The sequence below is a fragment of the Phyllostomus discolor genome, chromosome 6, assembly GCF_004126475.2.
Source record: "Phyllostomus discolor isolate MPI-MPIP mPhyDis1 chromosome 6, mPhyDis1.pri.v3, whole genome shotgun sequence".
Lineage (NCBI taxonomy): Eukaryota > Metazoa > Chordata > Mammalia > Chiroptera > Phyllostomidae > Phyllostomus > Phyllostomus discolor.
This window is the reverse complement of record NC_040908.2, coordinates 84,052,234-84,074,626: the sequence shown is the minus strand read 5'-3', so window position 1 is coordinate 84,074,626 and position 22,393 is coordinate 84,052,234. Positions and strand designations below refer to the sequence as shown.

The following is a 22,393-nucleotide window of genomic DNA, read 5'->3' as shown; positions in this document are numbered from 1 at the left end:
AAATATTTTTCAGTCTGTTTGTTTGAGTCAGGATCCATATAGCTTATACCATGCAACTGGTTGATATTTCCATAAATTTCTTTTACCCAGTAGAAGAAATTTTACCCAGTGGGGGCTCCCCTCACCCCCAGTGCTGGTCTCCCCCTTCCAAAACTCCCCTGTCCTTCTAATTTACATGTTGAAGATACTGGGTTATTTGACCTGTAGAGTTTCTGTCCCTACACCCATTTTCATTCCAGCATTAAAATAGCTTGTACTGACATAACTATGACATGGACAACTGTTTTAAAGACCAGTGACTAACAGAAGCCTTGAAACTAACCTTCAGAGCTTCATGAAGGAAGGAAGGGTCCTGAATGCCCGTGATTTCTCTCAGCTGATTTAACAGCATTTGGCAGCTCTATATGTAAGAAACAAAAACCACAGACACGTGTCAGTCAGAACATAAATTTGAACACACTTAAAGAATACAAGCATCTTGAATAAACAGGCCTGAGACTTGCATTTTTCACTATTGTGGCAGTAGGGTCTCCTGGAATGTGCCACCTGCCATGCAGAATATTTTGAGCTGAAAACAAAGTGTTAACAAAATAGAAAAAGTTACCTCCCCCTTTCCCACTGAATGAAATTCAGACAGAAAAACCTGCTTCGGGAAGGGGACCTTAGCATAATCACCTTAGCATATTCACTTGAGCACATGTGAATGAAGTGTGTCCCACTGTTACTGAGTCACCTAGCAAGAATTTACTTGCCACTCTGTCCTCTACCTGTAAATTGCCTATTTCCCCTTGGGAATCCCAAGCTCTTCTTTCTTTTCCAAACTGACATATCTACCTCATACTGCCTCAGTCTTCAGAGTTTTTATGCTTATGTGACTTCTCTGTAACACATTAAAATCTGATTTTCTCTGGTTAACCTGCTGTTTGTCATCTGAATTATTCAATCTGCCAGAAGAACTAAAGGAGTGAGGGAAAAGTGTCTCCAGCCCCAACACTGTCCAGACACAGCATGAAATGACAATCTATTACTCGCAAATGCTTTGGCACTTGTGGAAGAAATAGAAGTAAACAGTAAAACTGGAAGAAACAGAAGTAAACAGTAAAACTATGAGTACGTAAAACATTTAAATGTAATGTTCTAGCCTTAAGGGATGCTTCAAGTGTGTCAGGTCTTTCTTTCTGTGAGTAGTACGTAAGTGAGTAGGTTCTATCTGGAGTCCAGGAAGTTTGCATGGATATGAAGATGTGCTATTTTAGGCTTCACTGCACATGTCATTTCTGTGTGTCATTTTTCACTGACAATAAGTTTCCAACCATGCAATTAACAAATGATTATCATCAACATTATATTTAAAACTTTAGGTTTAATTGCTTAAACTGAAGTATAGATCAAGCTAGAATTTTCTGAATTATAAAATTCCAGGGAAAATACACTATGGAATGTTTTCTCTTCACTGATCTGAATCATGGGAAAATCTATCTCGTACCACAAGATCAGTTTATAAGCCTTTCTGGCCATAATATCTTCACTGGAACATTTTATCCTGTTTTGCATGAAGACAAAAGTTAACAACACAAAACAACTATTTACAAGTAAGCTCATTTTAAACAATTGGCTGTCCAAATGAAGACAATAACTATTTAAATGAACACTGAAAATTAAATAGTTCAAATTTAATTCAGTGAGAAGAAATCTAATTTATACTATTCCTAAGGTTATCCAAGAATTAAGCCTGGATTCAGTACTTGATGGTTCACCATTAATTATCTTTCAGCTAGTAATATGTCCTCAAGAGGCAGTGCACATTCCATGCCAGCTGTAACAGAAACAGTATCCTATGCTCTTCAACAGCTGATGGTCTGGTGCAACATTTAAGTATCACACAACTAGAAATAACTAAATGAAACATCCCTGTAGTCAGTCTTTCTGTTCTAATCACAGGCCACAGTCGTAGGCTAGAAATGGAACCCGACCCTGCTGAGGCCAGCATTCTTTGAGGCTATGAGTCTTGTCAAAGGAAGTCATTGCCTGTGTCTTGGGAAAGTGACAAACAAGCAGGTGTCCCGATTTAGGCTTGGCAGATGCTGACAACACAAAGCATGTGACTTTTAGAAAAATAAAATATTAAAAAGTTTTCTCCAAACTAATTCTAATTCCATTTGACTTTATTGGGTATATGAACCTATACATCTCAATCATACACAATTTTCTAAGAAATCAAAATCAATATACCCCCAAAAGAGGTAGAATAATTAGAAGAGGGAAATGAGTAGCATATGAAATCTAAACAGGAGCCAGAAAGGTAACAATAGGCTAGATAATTACATCTTCACCTCACATTACTCTGTATGTGAACTGATACTTAAGACCCACAAAAAATAATCCCAGTAAAAAAATAATAAGTAACGCAGGCTGCTTACCTTTAGCCAGGTATTCTTCTAAACACTTCACATGTATTAACTAATTTAACCCTCACCAGAAACCTGAGACAGACATGATAACCATTTGACAAAAAAACCTGACACAGAGAGGTGAAATAACTTACACAAGGTTACCATTAGTAAGGGGTGGGGCTGAGATTTGACCCCCAAGCTGCCTAACTGAGTGCAATATCTGAGAAAACAAAACAGGCAACAGATCCTCTATTAGGCAAAAATAACACAAATATTTCACTCTTGTATCATGACTTTGGCCTCTGCATCTTAACAAGTTTCCTAATTCTTTTGTCTACCTTTAAATAATCACAACTTTGATTACTTAAAAGTACAATATGTTCAAACAAGCTATCATCAGGAAATACTACCTTTGACTGAATCTAAGCTGCCATCAGTTATAAAAAGTATTTCATGCACTACTAAGCAGAAAAATTGTTGCCACTTAATCCATGACACAATGCCTCTGTAACAGCCCTAGGAGACACATGGATCAGTCATACTAGTTTCTTCTAGCTCTAAAATTTTATTTATGTTGAGAAATACAGCCGTTTTCCCTACTTTCAGGTGCGTAGCCTGGCCTGTGTCAGGCAATTCTTTTGCATGTTTTTCAGTAACAAAACTTAATATATATATGGCATCATCCTTCCTTAAATCCCATAAAGCACTTGATTGTAGCTTTACAAGAAAACATGAAACTGCAGTCATTTTGCTTCTCATAAAATCAAATTTATATCCTGTGGTTCTGTTTCTATGCCTTTTTTTTTTCCTTTTTTTTTTTTTTTTTTTAGAGAAAGATAGAGAAACATGGATTGTTGTTCCATTTGCTTATGCATTCAGTGGTTGAGTCCTGCGTGTACCCTGACCGGGATGGAACCTGCAACCCTGGCACAGTGGATAACACTCCAACCAATGGAGCTACTGGACCAGGACTCCACGCCTTTCTTCATACACTTTTTCCCCTCCTTAAATGTAGTATCACAGTGTGATCTTTTTAAAGACACTTTAAATGGCAAGTAAGTTAACTGTGTACTACCCACAGTTATGTAATTCAACTGCTGAGACAGTGATGGCAGGAACAGCTATGACCAAGCCCACACACGTGCAGACAATGACGACCACATCCTATCTGGATAACAGGGAATGTGAAGAGCATCTCAGCTTCAGAGACCTCAAAATGCCAAGTAAATGCGAATCAATGAAATATGGTATGCAAATGCTAAATAATTTGCTGAGCATTACATTTGGCCATGGATTAAAGCCCCATTCCCTTTCTCTACATCATAGGTAGCAGTGAACATCAATTCATGTAGAACAGTACACTCAGGAAAGGAAAATACTCTTAGTTTCCCTTTTTTAAAGCCATTTGGCAAAGATGACTTTGTAAAATCATTTGTACAGCTCTAAGAACAGTGTTCTACACATTCATTCAAATCCAAATTCCTCATCTTGCTATTATTCAAAGACCATTACCTGACTCTCTCCTTACCCTGCTCAACCTTTTCTCCTACACTATTCCTTACCTCACACTCACCTGCCCTACACCCTCTCATGCCTTTGAAGTGTTACTTCTATTATTTCTAGTAGATTAACCATGGAATGCCAGCCTACCTCAAGGGTTACATTCATCTTACCTCTCCCTTAAAGTCATTCCCAAGAACTCTGGTCCTTACTACTCTCTCCCCTTTCTACCTTCTCCTGTGGAGGGAACAGATGAGCCTGTGAATGAATGAGGCTGTGTTTACTGGGTATTTCTCATCATTTGGTTGTCTAATTGTTTTAAATATAAAATGGGAATTATAAAACATACTACCTAATTTGAATTCTCTATAGGACAGTGCCCACAACAATGGTAACTAACATTACTGAACACCTTTGCTGTGTCAGCAACCTCAGGTGCTTCACATACATGTAATCCTTATAATAACCCTTAAAGGTAAGAATCATTATCTTCATTGTGGGAATTGGAAACTAAAGTTTACAAAACCTACTCTGTCATCAAATGTCTTGAACTAAAAGGTAAATCAAAGATAGCTATCAAGAGTTTGAATAAGATCAAAAACAATGAATGTAAAATGATAAAAAAAACTCACAACTATCAACAAATGGACCTAAAAAACAAAAACAAAAACCAAGCAAACTAGAACAGGAACAGAGTCACACAAATGGAGATCACATGGAGGGTTTTCAGTGGGGACGGGGAGAGGAAGAAGTGGGGGGAAGGTACAGGGAAGAAGAAGCATAACTGGTAGGCATAAAATAGACAGGGAGAGGTTAAGAAGAGTGTAGGAAACAGAGAAACCAAAGAAGTTATATGTACAACCCACAGACATGAACTAAGGGGCAGGGTAATGCTGGAGGGTTGGGGGGAGGTGCAAGGTAGAGGGGGTATAAAGAGGAGAAAAAAATTGGGACAATTGTAATAGCATAATCAATAAAATATACTTAAAAAGAGTTGAATAACAAAGGATTAAGATATGCTGTTGACACAAACAACTGCTATTACATGATTCAATCTTAATAAATATTCAGCTAAAGTCTCAAATAGTACCCACAACTAAAATCCTAACAAGCACTAGACACTGAATGTTAATTTTACAGTAACAGACAAACTAAGGTAACTAGGATCCTACTGTATTACTAATCCCATAGTTTCTTCTGGAACTCCATAGGAAGCTGATTTAAATATTACTTTCACCACTGCGATGCTGCCTTATACATATTATACACCCAACATGAGACAAGACAAAGCCTGCGCTCCAGTCATAATCACGTCCAATGACTGGCAAGAGCCAACAGGTTTGCTTTCCCTTAGCTGAATTCACACTGTTTTCACTAAACAAAAAGTACTCTCTTTCCTGGCCCAGAGGCAGTGAAGAAAGACAGGCACTAGAAAGAAGGAACTCAAGCTTTCTGCCTCAGTTACTAGCTGGTCTCGGGGTAATCCAGGTCACTTCTCAGGACAGAGGTTCACTTACAGCAAAGACTCATAATAAGCAGTAACAGGATTATTCAGACAATAACAGCATTAAGATATCAAGTTTTTGTAATAGACAGTAACTGGTCTAATCCTATTGCAATTAATTAAAACTCTCTTTGATCAGAGGAGGCAAACTTGTGAGATTACTAAAAGTTTTACCTTTAAAATCCCCAGTTTAGTATTCAGACAAGGAGCTATCCAGGTTATTTCATTCTTTCAAACAGGGATGCTATTCTCATCACTCTGATGCACGTTTCCTGATCTTAATGGTCTATTCTTACAAAGACATTTTTCTACTTAAAACTCAGTAAATATTGATAAATGTTCCTTTACTCCAAAGAACTTCCAAGGTATGACTAACAAAATTCCCTCAAAAATTAAAGATCTGGTTTTCCAATTCTAAAATAAAACTTAAGTACCCAAGAAAGGCAAAATAATAACTTGACGAGTTGAAGAAAATATATAGCAGCAACTCCAGAAAGCCAGTCTGGACAACAGTGTTTTAATGCATTCGAGACTGCCGCCACCCTTTCTAACTTCCACAAGATAAGAGCAGTCCACAAGAGCCCTGGTGCTTTTTCAGTTTTTCTTCCAGCAACAACTCTGTGTTGGGCCAATGTACCCATGCCGTGAAAACCTAACATACTGACAAGAAAAAAATTCTAAGATAATATAAATGAAAATCACAGTGGATGGAGAGTGAGAGAAAGAGACAGAACACTTAGCCTGATAAAATAGCTGCAGACCAGCTCTGACAAAAAACTGTTCACATTCCAGTATATCTGTTGGAATTTAGGATTAATTTCCAGGTGGCTGTTTCCAAAAGAGAGAATAGCCAGGTGCTACAGAATCCCAGGAAACCTGGCTTCTTATTTATCCATGAAATTCTTTTTTTTTTTTCATGCAATTCTAATCTGCCACCCACAGCTAATCAACAGGAGTGGACGTTTGCAGACTCTGTTGCACCTATCCCAGAATTACTCCCATTTCACCATCTCCCATCCTCTTTGTCTATAGCTAACATAAATCCTTTCAGAACAGCTTTCATCTTTCTCTCCCCTCCCCCTTGATATATAAAAAGGCTTGCAAACATCCAGGATGATGGACATGTCTTTCTTATCTAGCCATGCTGCTGTGGTTGGTTTAGACTTCATGTCCTAAGACCTGTCTTCCTTACTTCTCTTTTCTTTTCTTCTTTTCTTTTCTTTCCTTTTGGGGCTAGCAATGGTCTGATAAACTCTTTCATTTATAAAGACTTTCAGCAGTGGAAGTTGTGATTTTTTGTTTGGCAGTGCCAATTTGTTGTTCCACTTACTTATGCGTACATTGCCTGCTTCTGGTATGTGCCCTGACTGGAGATCAAGCTCACAACCCTGACCCATCAGGAGGATACCCCAACTAATTGAGTTACCATGCCAGGGCCAGGGAAATGCCATTGTTAGCAATATACATATTACTAAGGTTAATTGAGAAACTAGGAAAGTATGGGGAAAGATTTCAAAAATCAGGTTTACATGTTTACTTAGTTTTAGAAATTGAAATTTTAAGTTCTTATTAGGTGAACCTCAGTGTGCAGTTTCTATTTTTGATGTGGGGTTAGATTAGAAAGGGTTCTAAGTGTCAGAATGAGTTTAGACTTGACCTGATGAACAATGCAAAACAAATTCCCCAGCAGGAAAGAAATATTAGGGGGGGAAAAGCACTTTAAGGGAATTAATTGAGCACACATGAACAACTAGTCAAAAGTGGGATGAGACTAGGGAAAGAAAGCTTAACTAGAGTTGCAGGTGAACATGCCAGGTGTGATGCAGCTGATAGAATGCTGGTTGGAGAAATGGAAAGGTAGGATATACTCTGAACATTTCAAATATTAATCAACTATTTTAAAATGGATGCCTAAGATAATGTGATTGCCAATGACGTAAAATAAAAGCAGTAAGAAAACCAACCAATGAAGGGGAAGGGTCAAGTCAAGGAACATGTATAAAGGGCCCAAGGACAAGGGGTGGGGGAGGACTGAAGGGGAGGATGGGCAGGGCTGGGGAGAGTAATGGAGGAAAATGGGGACAACTGTAATTGAACAACAATAAAACAACAGTTAAACAACATTTTTTTTAAAGTTTAAATTTCCAGTCTAATTCAACTGTATGCATTTTTTGTTCAATTACAAATGCACAAAGAAAAAATATCATCACAACAGATAAACGTTAATGATCTGGACAATAAAAATGGTGGCATTGAGAAAAGGAAAAGAAAATCAATGTAATACCACACTAATAGAATGAAGGGGGGAAAACACATGATCATCTTTTTTTAAATAATTATTTTATTGTTGTTCAATTTGATCATCTTGATTGACACAGAAAAAGCGTTTGACAAAACCAATCAGAAAAAACAATCAGAAAACTATTTCATCAACATGATAAAGGGCATTTAGTTTAAAAAAAAAAAAAAAACAACCCAAAACCTCACAATTGACGTCATACTTACTGGTGAGAGATTGAAAGCTTTCCCACTAAACTCAGGAACAAGACAAGGATGCCCACTTTCACCCACCCTATTGAACACTGTACTGGAAGCACTAACCTCAGAGCAATTAGGAAAGAAAAAAAGACATAAAATTGGAAACCATAAAACTATCTCTATTCACAGAGGACATGACATATAAAACCCCAAAGAATCCACACAAAAAGTACTAGAGCTAATAAACAAACCCAGCAATTTTTCAGGAAGCAAGATCAACACATGACAATCAGTTTGTATTTCTATAAAGCAGTAATGAGCAATCTGAAAAAAAAGAATTAAGAAAATAATTCCATTTACAATGATATCCAAAAGAATAAAATACCTAGGAATAAATTTAACCAAGGAGGTAAAAGACTCGTACACTGGAAAGTACAAAGCACTGAGAAATAAGTTAAGGGAAACCCAAATAAATGGAAAGATATCCAGGACTTCAAGACTGGATGAGTCAAGTTTCTCCAAAGAGTCAGAACCAACAGGGGATGTAGTGTGTGTAAAGGAACCCTACATTGCCAGTTTCCCATGGCAGGTGGGGGAGTAAGTTAATTTATTATACAGAATTGGCTTTTGCGATTGTGGAGACTGAGAGCTACACAATCTTAGACTGAGACTGAGTTCCAGGATCTACAGTTAGCAAGCTGGAGGTGTAGGAGGGCAAGTGGTGTAGTTCCAGCCTGAGTTAAAAGCCTGAGAACCAGGAAAGCCAATGGGGTAATTTCTAGTCTTAGGGCAGAAGAAAACTGATGTTCTAGCTCAGCAGTCAAGTGAGGTTTCCTCTTAATCGGCCTGTTTGTTATTTAGGTCCTAAGTTGATTGGATGAGGCCTACAGACATTAGGGAGGACCACCTGCTTTATGCAATCTCCAGACACCAACATTAATCTCATCCAGAAGGACCCTCACACACAGAATAATGTTTGACCAACTGCCTGGGCACCTCATGGCCCAGTCAAGCTAACACATAAAATTAAACATCACACAGACTTAACATTGTTAAGACAGCAATACTCCCCAAAGTGATCTATAAATTCAATGCAACCTTATCAAAATTCCAACAGCCTTTCTTTGCAGAAATGGCAAAGCTGATCCTCAAATGCATATGGAATTTCAATGGACCCTGAACAGTCAAACAATACAGAAAAAAGAACAGTGTTGAAGAACTCACACTTCTTGATTTCAAATATTACTACAAAGCTACAATAATCACAACAGTGTGGTACTGGCATAAGGAAACACATACAGACCACTGAATTAGGATTAAGAGTTCAGAGAAACCCATGTATCTGTGATTAACTGATTTTTGATAAGGGTACCAAGACCACTTGATGGGGCAAAATAGTCCCTTCAAAAAATGATGCTAGGACAACAAGATATCCACATGCAAAAGAATGAAGTTGGACCCCCACCTCACACAAAAACTCAAAATGGATCAACAACCTAAATATAAGAGCTAATACTGTAAAGCTCTTAGAAGAAAATATAGGTGTAAATCTTCATGATCTTGGATATCTGGCAATAGATTCTTAGATGTAATACCAAAAGTATAAGCTGCAAAAGAAAAAAATAAGCAGGATTCCATCAAAATTAAAACATTGTGCATCAAAGATATTACTAACAAAGTGAAATGACAACATATAGGCTGGGCAAAAATATTTTCAAATCATAAGTCTGATAAGGGTCTAGAATCCAGATTATATTAAAACTCTTATAATTCAAACAACCAAAGACGGACAAAGCCAATTTAAAAATGGGCAAAGGACTGCCCTTCTACTTACTGCAGCAGCCACTTAGGAGCAGCAGCCATGGCTCTGCACTATCCCAGTGCTGTTGACCTCAACAAGTGCCACAAGGTGACCAAGAACATGAGCAAGCCAAGCCACAGCCACTACGCCAAGTGCCTCCCCAAGCACACCAAGTTCATATGGAACATGATCTGAGAGGTATGTGGCTTTGCCCCCTATCAACAATGTGCAGTGGAGGAACAAGTGGACACTGAAGTTCATTAGAGAAAGCATGCAGCCCTGGTCAGGTGGCTCAGTTGGTTGTAGCATCATCATGTCCACCAAAAGGTTGTGGGTTCAAGTCCCTGTCAGGGGACAGACCTAAGTTGTGGGTTTGAGCCCCAGTGGGGGAGCATATGGGAGGCAACCAATTGAAGTCTCTCTCTGCTCCTTCCTCTCTCTAAAATCAATAAAAACATATCCTTGAATGAGAATTTTTAAAAAGATGAAAAGGGTGAGACACACATTCACACCATGAGGAAGAGAGAGGATCTGAAGAGTGTCCTTACAACTATGAGGAATGCAGCAGCCAAGAAGGTCTGAGTCCCAGCCTCTCTGTGTGTAATAAAACCTGTTCAGAAACTTGGACTTCCTGTGGTAGCACTGGGAGGTGAGGTCACGTCAAGCCCATTATCTGCTTGAGAGCCCCTCCTGAAGCACAGTGATGTGGGGCAGTGGGGCATGGTGGTAGGCACAGAAAGAAACAACAGACAGGTAGTACTAGAAATGTTTTTTTAATCATAATTAATTCATATGTCAGAAGAAGAGAAGGGCAAAGGACATGAATGGACATTTTTCCAAAAAAGATATATGAATGGACAATAAGCGTATGAAAAGATAATCAAAGCAAAATGAAAATCAAAACTACAATGAAATACCACTTCTCTCCCTCTCCCCCCCCCACACACACGCACACACGAAGATGATTATTATAAAACAAAAAAACAAAAATGAAAAATAAAAAGTGTTGGGTAAGGATGTGGAGAAATTAGAACCCTTGTGCATTACTGGCAAGATTATAAAATGGTACAGGTCCTGTGGAAAGTAGCTTGGCAGTTCCTGGTACAAAAAGTTAAACTTGAGTTACTATATGACCCAGCAATTCTACATCTAGGTATATAGACAAAAGAATCAGAAATAGGTACTCAAACATTGTACATGAACCCTAACTGGTGTGGCTCAGTTGGTTAGGCACTGTCCAGCAAAGCAAAAGGTCCCCAGTTCGATTCCCAGACAGGACACATGCCTCGGCTGCAGGCTTGGCCCAAGGTCAGGGTGCATGTGAGAGGCAACCAATCGATGTTCTGCTTCCTTTTTTCTCCCTCCCTACCCCTCTCTTTAAAAACAAATTAATAAAATCTTTAAAACAATAGTTGTATATGAATGTTCATAGCAGCACTATTCATAACAGCCAAAAGGTTAAAAACTCAAATGTCCACCAATGGAAAAATGGGTAAACTATAATAGATACACAGAGTGGAATATTAGTCATTGAAAGTAATAAAGTACTGATACATGCTACAACTTGGATGAATCTCAAAAACATTATACTAAGTAAAAACAGCAGGACACAAAAGGTTACATAGGTTATGACTGCGTTTATATGAAATATCCAGAATGGGTAAATGTAGAAACAGAAACAGATCAAGGTGGCCAGGGCCTGGGGCAATGGGAAGTGACTGCTTAGTGATTATGGGTTCTCTTTTGGGGGTGGTGAAAATATGCTGGAACTAAACAGAGGTGATGGTTGCACAACTGTGAATACACTAAATGGCACTCAATCATGCACTTCAGTTAATTTTATATGACTTCCTCCCAACTGAATAATTATCAAGAGAAATGTGTTTGCTAATGGGAGTGTGCATGCATGTGCACGCACGCACACACACACACACACACCAAAAAAGAAAAAGAACTCCAGGAAAGTACTAACTTGACCAGTAATACTGACAACAGGAAATACTTGTTTAGGACATCTCAAGTTTAAACTGACTACCAAACATCATGTAGCATGCTGCTAGCACCTACTCAGGCAGATCTTTAATATGGCTTTGTGTGTCTAGTATTTTGGCCTCCCCTTTTATTTAGAATGCCTAAATAATGGAAATAGCACACACTAACCTCTAAGCAACTCTCAACTTTTCTAAGCATCAATTTCCACACTTGTAAGATAAAGTATAGCATCACCTTTGACCACACTGGTGTTATTATAAATGAAATAATGCATAAAATTGTTAATAAAATTAAAATGCTACATAAACAGAAAATATTGTGACCTACCCATCCAAGGAAATTCATCTAGAGGTTGTAGGAAAACTACTGATGTCCTAGGAGACAATTAACTGTGCTACAGGTTTGGTTTTATCACTTACTAGGTACCCCTCTTTAAAAATTCCATTCCCAGTCACACTAAATTTTTCTTTATGGGGTTGCCATACCAGTTCAGTGACAACATGTTAAAGTGCTTCATAAATTCAAGTGGTAGTCAAACTCTTGCTTTTAGAAAGGTGTGTATGGCAGTGAGGGGAAGCTGGATGGCTTTAAGTCCCAGCTCTGCTACTTCAAATTTAATCTTGAGTAAGAGTAAGCCACACTTCTCATCTGCAATATGGAGGCAAAGAGACTCTGGTTTAAAATCTCATATTAGGCCTTTATAAGGTATATTAAATCTGAGTCCGAGTTTCCTCATCAGTAATAAAACATAATTATTCATACCTTGCGGAGGTTTTGTAAGTATTAGAAATGTACAGAAAAATGCTTATGGCAGTAACTAGCATATGGCCAAGGCTATTACTATAAGTATGTATCTCAACTTCCTGCCAAGATGGAGGCGTGGGTAGACACACTGTGCCTCCTCGCACAACCAAGATAGGGACAACAACAATTTAGAAACAGAATAACAACCAGAACTGACAGAAAATTGAACTGTACGGAAGTCGGACAACAAAGGAATTAAAATAGACCCGTTCATCCAGACTGGTAAGAGGGGCGGAGTCGGGCAGCTGGGCAGAGAAGGGTCTTGGAATAAAGAGCATTGGGACCGGTGTAAGGCATCCTAGGCACACAAGACCACAGCAGGCGGACCTTGGGTGGGCAAGCAGTAGCTGGCACACCCCGGCCGAGGGGTGGCAAGTAGCAGACCCAGCAAGACAGCTGGCTGACTGGGTGGTCCCAGGGCCCCAGCAGAGGGAAACAGAGCCTCGGGGCACTGATTGAAAACGCCTGTGGGGGTTGAGGCGCAGGGAGAGACTTCCAGCCTCTCAGGAGAAGTCACTGGAAAGTCCCACAGGGTGCACAAGTCCACCCACATGGGAATTAGCACCAGAAAGGCCCAGTTTGCTTGGAGGAAATGGCGGAAGGGACTGAAATCCAACAGAGAGCGGAGCAAGCACCATCATTCCCTCTCGGACCCCGGCCCCACATACAGCGTCACAACCCAGCAACTGGGGTGCCCTGCCCTGGTGAACACCTAAGGCTCTGCCCCTCTTACCTAACAAGTGCAACCAAAAAAAAAAAGATGGCTCAAACAGAAGAACAAATGAAAGCCCCAGAACCAATGCTTTTAAGCTATCAAGAGATAGCCAACCTATCAGATGCACAGTTCAAAACACTGGTGATCAGGGTGCTCACAGAACTGGTTGACTCTGGTTGCAAATTAGATGAAAAAATGAAGGCTACAATAAGTGAAATGAAGAAAAATGTACAGGGAACCAATAGTGATGGAAAGAAAGCTGGATCTCACATCAATGGAGTGGACCAGAAGGAAGAAAAAACATACAATCAGAAAAAAGAAATAAGAATTAAAAAATGTGAGGAGAAGCTCAGGAATGTCCAGGACATCTTTAAACTTTCCAACATCCAAATTATAGGGGTACCAGAAGGGGAAGAGGAAGAGCAACAAGTGGAAAACTTATTTGAACAAATAATAAAGGAGAACTTCCCCAATCTGGCAAAGGAAACAGACTTCCAGGAAGTCCAGGAAGCTCAGAGAGTCCCAAAGAAGTTGGACCCAAGGAGGAACACACCCAGGCACATCATAATTACATTATCCAAGGTAAAAATGAAGGACAGAATCCTAGAAGCAGTAAGAGATAAGGAGACAGTTACCTACAAAGGAGTTCCCATCAGACTGTCAGCTGATTTCTCAAAAGAGACCTTGCAGGCAAGAAGGGGCTGGAAAGAAGTATTCCAAGTCATGAAAGGCAAGGACCTACATCCAAGATTGTTCTATCCAGCAAAGCTTTCATTTAGAATGGGAGGGCAGATAAAGTGCTTCTCAGATAAGGTCAAGGTAAAGGAGTTCATCATCGCCAAGCCCTTATTTTATGAAATAAGGGACTTATCTAAGAGAAAGAAGACAAGAAGAAGATAAAAAACATGTATAGTAAAATGACAGCAAACTCACAATTATTAACAACCACACCTAAAACAAAAACAAACTAAGCAAACAACTGGAACAGGAACAGAACCACAGAAATGGAGATCACATGGAGGGTTAGCAACAGGGGAGTGGGAGGAGGAGAGAGGGGAAAAGGTATGGAGTATAAGTAGCATAGATGGTAGGTAGAATATAGACAGGAGGAGGGTAAGAATAGTATGGAAAATGTAGAAGCTAAAGAACTTATGACACGTGGACATGAACTAAAGCGGGGGAATGTGGGTGGGAGAGGTTGTGCAGGGTGGAGGGGAATGAAGGGGGGGTAATAGGACAACTGTAATAACATAATCAATAAAATATATTTTAAAAAATAAACAAGAAGTATATTTCTCCATGCCTATTATAATAAGTGTGAGAAAAGTACCTATGCGGTAAATACAGTCAAGGAGGCTGATATGCAAGTAGAAATGTTCAACAAGCACTTGCAAATAGAGGGGTTAGCAATGCAGACAGGGAAGTGATTAACAAAAGAACAGTAAGAGCCAAGAAAGCAAACACTTTAGCCCATAGCAGAGAAGATAGAAGAACCAGAATACAGGACCCAAAGTCCAAAGGAGGAGGGCTCAGGAAATCAGTAGCTGAAGCGCTGAGGGTGCTAATCAGACACTAAACTGAAAACTGAGGCCAGGGTTCACCTTAAACTGTATGACCAGAGTAACTCAACTGCCTAAACCCACTACTGCATTATCGAGATGAAGAAGGCTGTATCAGATAAATTCAGACATCTTTTGCAGGGCTAATTTTCATAAGAAAACAGTAAATTAGGTAGCCAATTCAGAAATGAGAGCTAACATGGTACTTCTGTCTGTGATGAAACTGTGGCAAATGATAAAAATATACACAGAAAATTTTCAGAAAAGAAGTAGAATGGTTGGTAATAAGTAGCAATAAAATCAAATGACAAAATAAGTATCAACAAAAAAACAATAAGGAATCATTCTCATGCTTTTAAAAAGCATGAGAATGGGACTTGTGGGTTACCTGAATTACTGAGGTAAAATAGTAAAAATTACTACTACTTCCAGCCAAGATGGAGGCATAGATAGACACATTGTGCCTCCTCGCACAACCAAAAGAGCAATAAAACATTTAAAAACAAAATACTACTAGAACTGACAGAAAATCAAACTGTATGGAAGTCCGATAACCAAGGAGTTAAAAAGAAGAAACATTCATCCAGACCTACCTGTAGGAGGGGCGGAGACCGGCAGCTGAGTGGGGAGCACTTGCGGCAAGGCTGTGGCTGGCGGACTGGGTAGTCCCACATTCACATGCAGATAAACCAGGAGGAACAACTGGGTAGCCAGACAGACCTGCAACCCAGGGTTCCAGTTCCTTGAAATAAAGCCTTAAACCTCTGACTGAAAACACCTGTGGGGGTTGAGGTGGCAGTAGGAGAAACTCCCAGCCTCACAGGAAAGTTCATTGGAGAGATCCACAAGGTCCTAGAACGTACACAAGCCCACCTACCTGGGAATCAGCACCAGAAGGGCCCACTTTGATTATGGGTAGTGGGGGAAGTGACTGAAAACCAGCAGAGAGCAGAGCAAGTGGCACTGTTCCCTAGCGGTCCCTTCACCCATATACAGGATCACAACACAGCAAGTGGGTTGCCCCACCCTGGTGAACACCTAAGGCTCCACCCCTTACTATGTAACGGGCATCCGGAGACAATAAATAAATAAATAAATAAATAAATAAATAAATTGCCCAAATGAAAGAACAGATTGAAGCTTCAGAAAAAACACAGCTAAGTGATAGAAAGATAGCCAACCTATCAGATGCACAGTTCAAAACAATGGTGATCAGGATGCTCACAGAATTGGTTGAATTTGGTCACAAATTAGATGAACAAATGCAGGCTATGCTAAGTGAAATGAAGGAAAATGCACAGGGAACAAATAGTGATGGAAAGAAAACTGGGACTCAAATCAATGGAATGGACCAGAAGGACAGAAGGAACATCCAACCAGAAAAGAATGAAGAAACAATAATTCAAAAAAATGAGGAGAGGTTTAGGAACCTCCAGGACAACTTTAAACATTTGAACATATGAATCATAGGGGTACCAGAAAGAGAAGAGGAAGAGCAAGAGTTTGAAAACTTATTTGAACAAATAATGAAGGAAAACTTCTCCAATCTGGGGAAGGAAATAGACCTCCAGGAAATCCAAGAAGCTCAAGAGAGTCCCAAAGAAGTTGGACCCAAGAAGGAACACACCCAGGCACATCATATTACATTAGCCAAGATAAAGATATGGAGAGAATCTTAAAAGCAGCAAGAGAAAAAGAGATAGTTGCCTATAAAGGAGCTCCCATAAGTCTAGGAGGTGATTTCTCAAAAGAAACCTTGCAGGTAAGAAGGGGCTGGAAAGAAGTATATGAAGTCATGAAAGGCAAGAACCTCCATCCAAGATTAGTCTATCCAGCAAAGCTTTCATTTACAACGGAAGGGCAGATAAAGTGCTTCCCAGATAAGGTCAAGTTAAAGGAGTTCATCATCACCAAACCCTTATTATACGAAATTTTAAAGGCATTTATCTAAGAAAAAGAAGATCAAAACCATAAACAGTAAAATGACAACAAACTCAGTTATTAACAACCACACCTAAAACAAAAACAAACTAAGCAAAACAGCTAGAACAGGAACAAAATCACAGAAATGGAGATCACATGGAGGATTATCAGCAAGGGAGTAGGACGAGGAGAGAGGGGGAAAAGGCACAGCGAATAAGAAGCATAAATAGGTAGAAAATAGACAGGGGGAGGTTAAGAATAATATAGGAAATATAGAAGCCAAAAAACTTGTATGTATGACCCATGGACACGAACTAAAGGGGGGGAATATGGGTGGGAGCGGGTGTGCAGGGGGGAGGGACATAAAGGGGGGAAAATGGGACAACTGTAATAGCATAGCCAATAAAATACGTTTAATTAATTAATTAATTAATTAATTGCTACTGGACAGCCACTGATTTGATCAGAGGTGGTCAGTCGCTGGTCACTTCCAAAAAATCTGGTTTCATTTGCTAGTGACAAGTACTAAAAGCCTTCCATAGGTAAGACTCCCTGGGCAATCCGGGGGTTGCTGATCACATAAAACTACTCATTGCCCTACAATCTAACCTTCTGCTGCCTGGTCAGCCTCTATGAGCAATCAGCTCTCTTCTTGCTGGAGCATTTGCAGAACCTGTTGCTGCCACCTCAAACTACAGTGAAATCAGCCTAGGAGCTGTGCCTCCTGTCAGCCAAGATCTAATCTTGTTGCATCTTTGTTTTCCAAGTTTTCTACAGTGAACTGGAATTACACTGTAATTGGAAAAACACTCTAAAAAGGAAACAAGGAGATTTAGAAGCTGTTCAAAAAGTAAACACAATTAAAGAAAGGAGGTGGACAAGGCAACAGCTGAACAGGGCAAAAGAGGATTTTGTGTTCATAGCTTAATGGAAAGTGGGAATTCTGTGGAGTAGGACAGAGCTTCTCCAAGTTTATCACCAGGGATCTTGTCAAACAGCAGATGCTGATTCTATAGGTCTATGGCAGAAGCCCAAACAGCGGTCTGATGATTTATAGAGCTTGCTTATTTCCTATGGCAAGTTCAAGCTACCAACATGAGTTCACTAAACAGAGTTGGGAAGACATTTACATAATCAGCTGGAGAGGCTGTAAAAGCTGGCTCCAGCATATCCAAGTTTCCACATTTCTAACAAACTCCTAGGTGATGCAGATGCTGCTGGTCCATGAGCCATATTCTGAGTCTCAAGGAATAAGACAACAGTAAATGTGTCTAAGTATTAGGCTAGGACAAAGGAGATGTGCAATATTTTAGAAGAATAAGGAAAGACACCTAGGTCAGGGTTTCTCAGGCTCAGTATTGCTGATACATTGGGCCAGACAACTCTGTTTTAGGGGCTGTCCTATACACTACAAGATGTTTAGCGGCACCCCTGGCTTTCACCCATAGATGCCAGGAGCATCCCCCTGCAACAGTCACAGTCAAAAAGGTCTCCAAACACCAGTGATCTAGATTCATCTCTAAGAAATGAAGGAAGATGTGATTGGTACCTTTTCCACTGAGAAAAGAGATGCTGAAGAGGGGACAAAACAAACGAGACAAAGAACTCTCTTTAAATGTTAGCAAGCTAAGTTAGGTAGAGAAAAAGATTATCTATTTAGAAAGACAGCAAGGAGGACTGAAAATTTAAAATAACAGGAGAGCGCTAGAGAGCAATGGAAAGGTTCTAACCCACACCAATGAGTGGGTGTACTGACTAAGAAGTAGGATCAGGGACATCTTTGGCTCTTGGAGTCACAATTGCCTGGGTTCAATTCTGGCTGTACTACTTACTAACTGGGTGACCTTAAGCAAGTTATTTAACAAGTATAAGCCTTCTCATAAGAAAACTTTACAGAGTAGTCGTTAAGTGCTGAGATAATACTCATATATGTTAAGTTCTGAACACAGAGTCTGGTACACAGTACATGCTCAATGTTAGCTACTTTTGTTATCAACATCATTATTTCCCTTGAAATATATCTGTTTCACTTGGCTATTACTTTAAATTTCTTTGATGAAACAAAACACATGGAAAGATCTTGCCTGATGAGGTATTATTTGTCCACATGTCTTATAAATATTGTACTGTGTAGCTGAGGAGGCAGGAGAGTTGTGGAAGGCAACCAAGCACTGACTTGCTGATGCTCCAAAAAATCACAATTCATGAGACAAGGTAAATGAGAATGAAAAGCCAATAAATCAAAGGAAAACAAAAAAGACATTAAATTTTCATTGAAGCTGGCAGGTGGTCATAGGGTTTCAGTGAGCAGAAAGAATATGTGATGAACCCTAGTACCACTGCCAAGGACAACAGGTTTCTAAGAACCAACCTGACTTCAAGTTGTTTATCCTACAGTAACAGTAATGTTGCTACTGGTTTTTTTACAAAAGTGAAGAGCTGTTTAAAATACAGGACCTCTCTGTAATTTCTTTAGATACTCAATTATCATTCTGCAGTCTGGGGGATTTAGTATTTCCACAAAGTATCCTCCTTTAAGTTCCAATAGGTACTGAAACCTACTTCAAAAGTAGTACATTTTTCCCTCATGAAAAACCTTGGGAGGCTATAGAGGGTCTCATGTACAACTGACCAATAAGAGAAGGGAAGCATTCTAGGTTTTAAATAGCTTCTTGGTGTCTAGGGAGGAGAGCTCTCCTCAACTAGACCAATTGAAGATCCTCCAAGAGAAATGTAGAATGCTACAGAGAATTCAAAACAACAGAGTCCATTCTAACATGAAAATTATCAAATGAGGGAGAAGTTGATAAAATCTTTCCTCTGAGATGAGAGTTACTTTCTGCATACAAGATTCCTTCACCCTGGCCTGTCAACTTCAAGCATTTTACATTAGCAGAAACTAAAGGGCAAACATTATCAAACATACCAAGTTTATCATCTGTCTGTGTGGAGTGAATCACTGGAAAGAACAGTTAATGTCATCACTCTGCAGGAAGCCAGGAATCGGTTACTCCAGCCAACCACTGCCACCGGACTTCCAAGCTTTCCAAAAATAGTTATGACTTATATACAGTGCCCATCAAACACCTCACATACAAAAGTCTGAAATAGATAGTGGTGAGATAGGGGTCACTACCCAAACTGTAGCAAAGGGAAATGAAGATGCAGCTGATTAACCAGCACATGGTCTCAACTGACAGTCCTGACAAATTTAAATGACTTGCTCTCCCTTACAATAGTCTCTTCTCTCTAAATCAACATAACTGTCTCAAAACTAAGACTTTTCCCACCTGTTTTTAGTTACTGTCCTAAAAACTAGTAGAATTGATCTCTGAAACCAGAGAAAATCCTAAGATTCTAGTAGGTATTGGTGAACACCTAACAATGCAATTTCCCTTAGGAATTAGCACATACTTTCATTTCCAGGCCCCTGACCTGGAGGTTATTTTATTTTTACTACATGAGTTTTAAAAGGAAGTGTGCTCGCTTTATACATTATTGGTCTCCTGAGTGCATGAAAACAGTAAAAAAGTATAAAGGGTTTCTCACGTGAAGCTATGTGACAGCTTTGTATTGTAAATATTTTATGACATTCCTCATTTCCAAACTCGAATTTGAATACCTGGCACAAGTTTCCCCTTTTGTATTGAGAAAGTGCAGTGTTTGAGGGGTAATGAGGTAGTGTGAGGTTATAACATTCCAAAGTAACATTAGAAGACATGCTCCAATTGCCCACTTCCTAAGGTTCTCCACACAAGCGTTAGTTAGCCTTTGGATCTTCTTCCAAACCAGTGTTCTTTTACTCTCACCATCTTAGCTCTGAAATCCTCATACTGATTGCAATCAGTTAACGTAATAGGAAAACATTATCCACATACCTTCTACTCATCAAGCTGTTCCTTCTCCCTCCTTAAAAAACCTAGAGTGATGAATGCTACTATTAAAATCACTACTGGAGCGGCTGTTCTTTTATTTGTTTACAAATAAAAAAACGGCGGCGGGAGGTAGGGGAAGATAGGAAGTCGTAGCTAGGGCCCCTGGTCTTTCACAAGGTGTTGATAAATCCTCACTTTAAGTTAGATAACTTCTCTCTGCGTGAGGCTCTTTAAAGCAACACTGCCATAAAACGGATTTAAAAACAAAATCCACCCAAGTTAACCCTTTGGAAGCTTCTCAAACCTAATCGCGGCCGAGAAGCGCTCTTCTTGGGGATCTCTGATGCAGACAACCCCATGACCAGCCTTCATATTTCTTTTTTCCAAAACATCTAATCACCTCTAACTTCAGCGACTCGAAATCAATCCCCGCAACCCAATCCTTGCAAAGACTTCGATCCCCTCCCGAAGCCCCTTCCTCAGTCTCGTGGACGCACCGCCCGGACTCCCTCCGCAGCCCCCTCCCCCAAAGCCCAGCTTCGCAGGGCCAGCCCGCCGGCGACCCGCGCCACTCCCGCTAGAGCCCCGCACCCGCTCCTCTCTCCGGAGCCGAAGCCCGCCCACCCCCGCCCCGTCGCCTCCACAGGGCCCACCGAGCCGTGGCGATCTGCTGCTCCGGCCGCGTCGTCCTGCTGGAGCTCCGCAGTCATGGCACAGACAACCCTCCACGGTTCACTAACCTCCCGCCACCAGCCGAGCCCAGCAAGCGGTGGAGGCGGAGAAGGAGGCCCCACCCTCGACCTCCATCCCACTCCGGCCCCGCCCCCAAGATCGCCGGAGGTTCAGCCCACACGCCCCGCCTCCGACCTGCGCGCGCACGCAGTGCGCGCAGCCGACTGCCGAGCTCTGCGGGCTCTTGTGCACGCCGGGTTTTGACCCGACGTCGGCCACGTGACCCCAGGCCCGCCTTCAGCTAATGGTTAGGGTCGCCACTCACAGTTGCCACGTTCTCGTTGCCCAGGAAATGGCTTGCTGGACTGCGAACTTTGTGTCTCCGATGTTCCTTCCCCGTGTTCTGCTTTCCAAATCTACTTATTTCTAGGACTCACCACTGGCTCAGTCTTTTCCTTTGAACAAGTTAAAGCTGTTCCCCATTTTGGGACCCTGTCTAGGGACAGTGTAAATAGAGGGTTTCCCATGTGGTCATGTTGCTATTTCGAAGTCCAGTGGCAGGTTAAATTATTAATTATCTTTTAATAAGGAGAGGGAGAAGTTGAATGGAGCGTGGTTTTTCTAAACTTAACAAGCCTCTGTTCACGGATGCCAAACGTGATGCCCTAACACCAACCTGGGCCTAGGGAGTGTAGACAGTATCCACTAGCTGTTTTGTCACCAAAAAGGATTAGGGAGTGGGCGGAGAAAGGTTTGCAACTCAATGCACACAAACTATGCAAGCCACGTGCACATACTGCACTGCTGCCAAGATGGAGTGGTATTTTAATAAAGGGGGGGGAGGAATTTAAGGAGAGGGACGTTTACAATCATAGAGCTTTGTTGTAAGCACAGAGTTCTGCCAGTAGAGTTCTTTTGATGACCGAGTTAGAGAACTTCTCCCATAAATGCAAGCTTCTCCCACAGGCCCTCCCACTGTTCTTGTCAAAGTCTTTATCAGAAGCAAGAAGGCATTTGGGGTCAAGTCCACAAAAACCCTACTGAAACCAAGATCCGTAAGTTTAGTGCCTCTGTGAGTGTGTGTGTGTGTGTGTGTGTGTGTGTCCGTCCGTCCGTCCCTGTGTTGTTTCAGGTCTTGTATTTACATCTTTAATGCATTTTGAGTTAATTTTTGTAT

At 40.5% G+C, this 22,393-nt stretch overlaps 1 protein-coding gene across 4 annotated transcripts in view; it reads right to left on the bottom strand.

Annotated features, from left to right (window-relative positions):
* Positions 1 to 21,452, bottom strand: part of USP28 (ubiquitin specific peptidase 28) — a 75,426-nt gene extending 53,974 nt beyond the window's left edge. For 3 of the 4 annotated variants that reach the window (XM_028515524.2, XM_028515530.2, XM_036028538.1), the window contains exons 1-2: positions 21,198 to 21,346; positions 323 to 400 (exon numbers count right to left, since the gene is read on the bottom strand). In XM_028515524.2, coding sequence (XP_028371325.2) covers positions 323 to 400; positions 21,198 to 21,254 — 135 coding nt within the window. In that variant the 5' untranslated portion in view covers positions 21,255 to 21,346. Of the gene's footprint in view, positions 1 to 322; positions 401 to 21,197 lie in introns of all 4 variants that reach the window. The other variant, XM_028515531.2, reaches the window with a different exon arrangement.
* Between the last annotated feature and the right edge of the window lie 941 nt (positions 21,453 to 22,393).